Below are 3875 nucleotides of genomic sequence, written 5' to 3'. Positions count from 1 at the left end.
AACCACCAGTTTGATTTGTTCAGATGTTTTACTTAGACTGGGGCAAATTAGCAGAAAATAATTGGCAAAATATCATGTTGGGACAGGTCATTTCCTGTCCAAGAAAAGTCCAAGAAAGGACTTTCATCAGAGGACCATGGAGGAGATGGTTCTTTAGTACTGTGAAGGATCAGGATGTCAGCTGGGTGACATTCTCCCTACCCTTGTCCCTGTCCTGGCTGATATTTTCAATATGGACTTGGACAAAGGCAGAAAGTGTGTTTTTCAAATGTGCAGTTGAGCCAAAGCTTAAAATTATTATATTGGATGACAAAATAAGGCTTCAGAAAGGTCTTGGCAGTCAGGAATGGTGGGTGAACATTTATAGGATCAGATGACGAAGAGCAAAGAAAAAGGCCTGTAGTCATGATAAAATGTTTACTGCCAACTTCAGAATGGGGGTGATTTAGCTTAACATCAGTACAATTTTAAAAGCCATAAAGATTTATTTGCTCTCAAGTACAGCATGATTTAATAAGCGATGGTACAACTATCAAAGCTAATAAAATCTTAGCATGCATTAATACAGGTAGACAGGTCAAGACAAAGGGTTTGATAGAGCAACAACATTCTCTGCTGCGTGGTTAGAACAAATCTGGAATATTAGGGTCATTCCTAGGCTTCATCATTTATAGGAAGCATGAAAAATTAGAGGGCATTCAAAGGTGGATGAGTAGAATTTTCTAAGGTCTAGAAGACATTTTATTTAATAAATGGCCACAGAAAACTTGGGGTAGCATGATCGTTTTCTTTGATGTCTGAATGACTATCATATAGAAAAAAATAAAATTATTTTATAGTAATTTCAAAGGACAGAAGTGGGATCAACGAGCTAACAACACTGGTGTCTCTGTATGAGCCGAGGAGGGAAGATGTTGGATTATGTTCCCAAATCTGAGATTTTAGAATCCTCTTCACCTTTTTGACTCTGCCCTTTACTTTAAAATGTGCTAGGAAAAATGTGATTCTTCATCCTTCTTCTGTGCAATGCAATTTTTGCATAGATTATTTAACCTCACTGAACGTTACTCTTACTCTAATTTCAGTTGCCAAATTCCAGTGACTCCGCCTTTCTTGTGTCACTCATCTCCATCTTTCACTTTCTACTCCTAAGGCCACCACCCTGGTGATAGCCCTCATCATCTTATGCATTAAGTAACTGTAACTGATCTCTGTGACTGCGATTTTGAATTATTCAATCCATTTTGCCCATACTCATAAAATTCCAATTGCTAAAATGTCACTTTTAGCATGCCATGTATTTTCAAAATTATAAATGGCTCTTCTTTTAAAGAATCCACTGAGAGTGCAAAAGGACATCTGTACTTTCAACCCTAACATTTCCTGTAACCTTGTTTTACATTTTTTTACTATGAAAACCTCCAATTAAATCTAGTTTGGTCAATAGAATGGTCTAGTTACTGACTCCTAGCCCTCCGGCCATGTCCCTTTCCATGGTGAAATCTTTTTTACCTGATTCTACCGGTACCTTGTCATTCAGTGATTCCATATTCAGTTTTGGCTCTTTGAAAGATCCCCTGAAGGAGCAGGAGAGTAGAATTTGTATTTTGCTGAGGCTTGGGTTTGAAGGATATAAATGTGGGGCTGATGTGTGGGAGTGAATGTCGGAGCTAGGACAACCTTCTACCCATAGCTCAGTGCAGCTGAATTGATCTCCATTAGTTATAATATTTTGTAGGGGAATTATATCCTACAGGAGAATATATGAACGTGCAGTTTTAAAGCCTTTGGATGTTTCCCTTATGCATATGGAAAGTGGATTATTCTCCACTGGTTCTAAACAAAACGCTATGACTCAGTTTATTATTGTTCCTCTGCAACCTGCAGTATAATCCCCAAACCACCAGTTTGATTTGTTCAGATGTTTTACTTAGACTGGGGCAAATTAGCAGAAAATAATTGGCAAAATATCATGTTGGGACAGGTCATTTCCTGTCCAAGAAAAGTCCAAGAAAGGACTTTCATCAGAGGACCATGGAGGAGATGGTTCTTTAGTACTGTGAAGGATCAGGATGTCAGCTGGGTGACATTCTCCCTACCCTTGTCCCTGTCCTGGCTGATATTTTCAATATGGACTTGGACAAAGGCAGAAAGTGTGTTTTTCAAATGTGCAGTTGAGCCAAAGCTTAAAATTATTATATTGGATGACAAAAAAAAGCTTCAGAAAGGTCTTGGCAGTCAGGAATGGTGGGTGAACATTTATAGGATCAGATGACGAAGAGCAAAGAAAAAGGCCTGTAGTCATGATAAAATGTTTACTGCCAACTTCAGAATGGGGGTGACTTAGCTTAACATCAGTACAATTTTAAAAGCCATAAAGATTTATTTGCTCTCAAGTACAGCATGATTTAATAAGCGATGGTACAACTATCAAAGCTAATAAAATCTTAGCATGCATTAATACAGGTAGACAGGTCAAGACAAAGCAACAACATTCTCTGCTGCGTGGTTAGAACAAATCTGGAATATTAGGGTCATTCCTAGGCTTCATCATTTATAGGAAGCATGAAAAATTAGAGGGCATTCAAAGGTGGATGAGTAGAATTTTCTAAGGTCTAGAAGACATTTTATTTAATAAATGGCCACAGAAAACTTGGGGTAGCATGATCGTTTTCTTTGATGTCTGAATGACTATCATATAGAAAAAAATAAAATTATTTTATAGTAATTTCAAAGGACAGAAGTGGGATCAACGAGCTAACAACACTGGTGTCTCTGTATGAGCCGAGGAGGGAAGATGTTGGATTATGTTCCCAATTCTGAGATTTTAGAATCCTCTTCACCTTTTTGACTCTGCCCTTTACTTTAAAATGTGCTAGGAAAAATGTGATTCTTCATCCTTCTTCTGTGCAATGCAATTTTTGCATAGATTATTTAACCTCACCGAACGCCAGTTCATTCATTTGTAGAATGGGAACAGAAATATCCACGGTGTCTGACGGTGGCGTGGTAAAGATGAAACGAGTTACTCTATCTGAAACAACGTCGTAAAGTTCTTCCTACTTCTAAGAAAATATACTTAATTGGTAGAATAACTCTCCAGACTCTAGCCCTGCTTTGTTTCCTGAGCACAAGCCCTGTCTCCTGCAGTTTACTGCATATTTATTTCCATGTTTCTGCCACCATATCTAACTCCAAGGTGGCAATAAAAAAATTACCCTCTTGCCTTATTTGCCATTTTCCTCAGTGGAACCATGCTTTCCCAACCACTTGGCTAAAACCTTGAAGCACCCTGGGCTCCTCCCTTACTCTTACTCTAATTTCAGTTGCCAAATTCCAGTGACTCCGCCTTTCTTGTGTCACTCATCTCCATCTTTCACTTTCTACTCCTAAGGCCACCCCCTCATCATCTTATGCATTAAGTAACTGTAACTGATCTCTGTGACTGCGATTTTGAATTATTCAATCCAATTTGCCCATACTCATAAAATTCCAATTGCTAAAATGTCACTTTTAGCATGCCATGTATTTTCAAAATTATAAATGGCTCTTCTTTTAAAGAATCCACTGAGAGTGCAAAAGGACATCTGTACTTTCAACCCTAACATTTCCTGTAACCTCGTTTTACATTTTTTTACTATGAAAACCTCCAATTAAATCTAGTTTGGTCAATAGAATGGTCTAGTTACTGACTCCTAGCCGTCCGGCCATGTCCCTTTCCATGGTGAAATCCTTTTTACCTGATTATGGTTAAGTCATGAGATTTCCTCTAAGAAAAACTTGTCTCTCCTATCCAGCCTGTGAACTCCCTTCCATCCCATCACTCCTTTGGCTTTTCCTGATCTCTTGAGTTCATAGAGGTTGTCCACTCCTCT

The 3875-nt window shown here is 38.4% G+C and overlaps 1 protein-coding gene across 1 annotated transcript in view; it reads right to left on the bottom strand.

Annotated features, from left to right (window-relative positions):
• Positions 1-2944: 2944 nt before the first annotated feature.
• LOC105288825 (protein unc-13 homolog C) overlaps positions 2945-3875 on the bottom strand; it is a gene marked incomplete at its 3' end in the record, with an annotated part of 460652 nt that continues 459721 nt past the window's right edge. The window contains exon 29 of the mRNA XM_023527723.1: positions 2945-3059. Within this exon, the coding sequence (XP_023383491.1) occupies positions 2945-3059 (115 nt within the window). The remainder of the gene's footprint in view (positions 3060-3875) is intronic.

This window comes from Pteropus vampyrus, unplaced genomic scaffold (assembly GCF_000151845.1).
Source record: "Pteropus vampyrus isolate Shadow unplaced genomic scaffold, Pvam_2.0 Scaffold19, whole genome shotgun sequence".
Lineage (NCBI taxonomy): Eukaryota > Metazoa > Chordata > Mammalia > Chiroptera > Pteropodidae > Pteropus > Pteropus vampyrus.
Note: the sequence above shows the minus strand (reverse complement) of the source record. Positions and strands in the feature narration are given on the sequence as shown.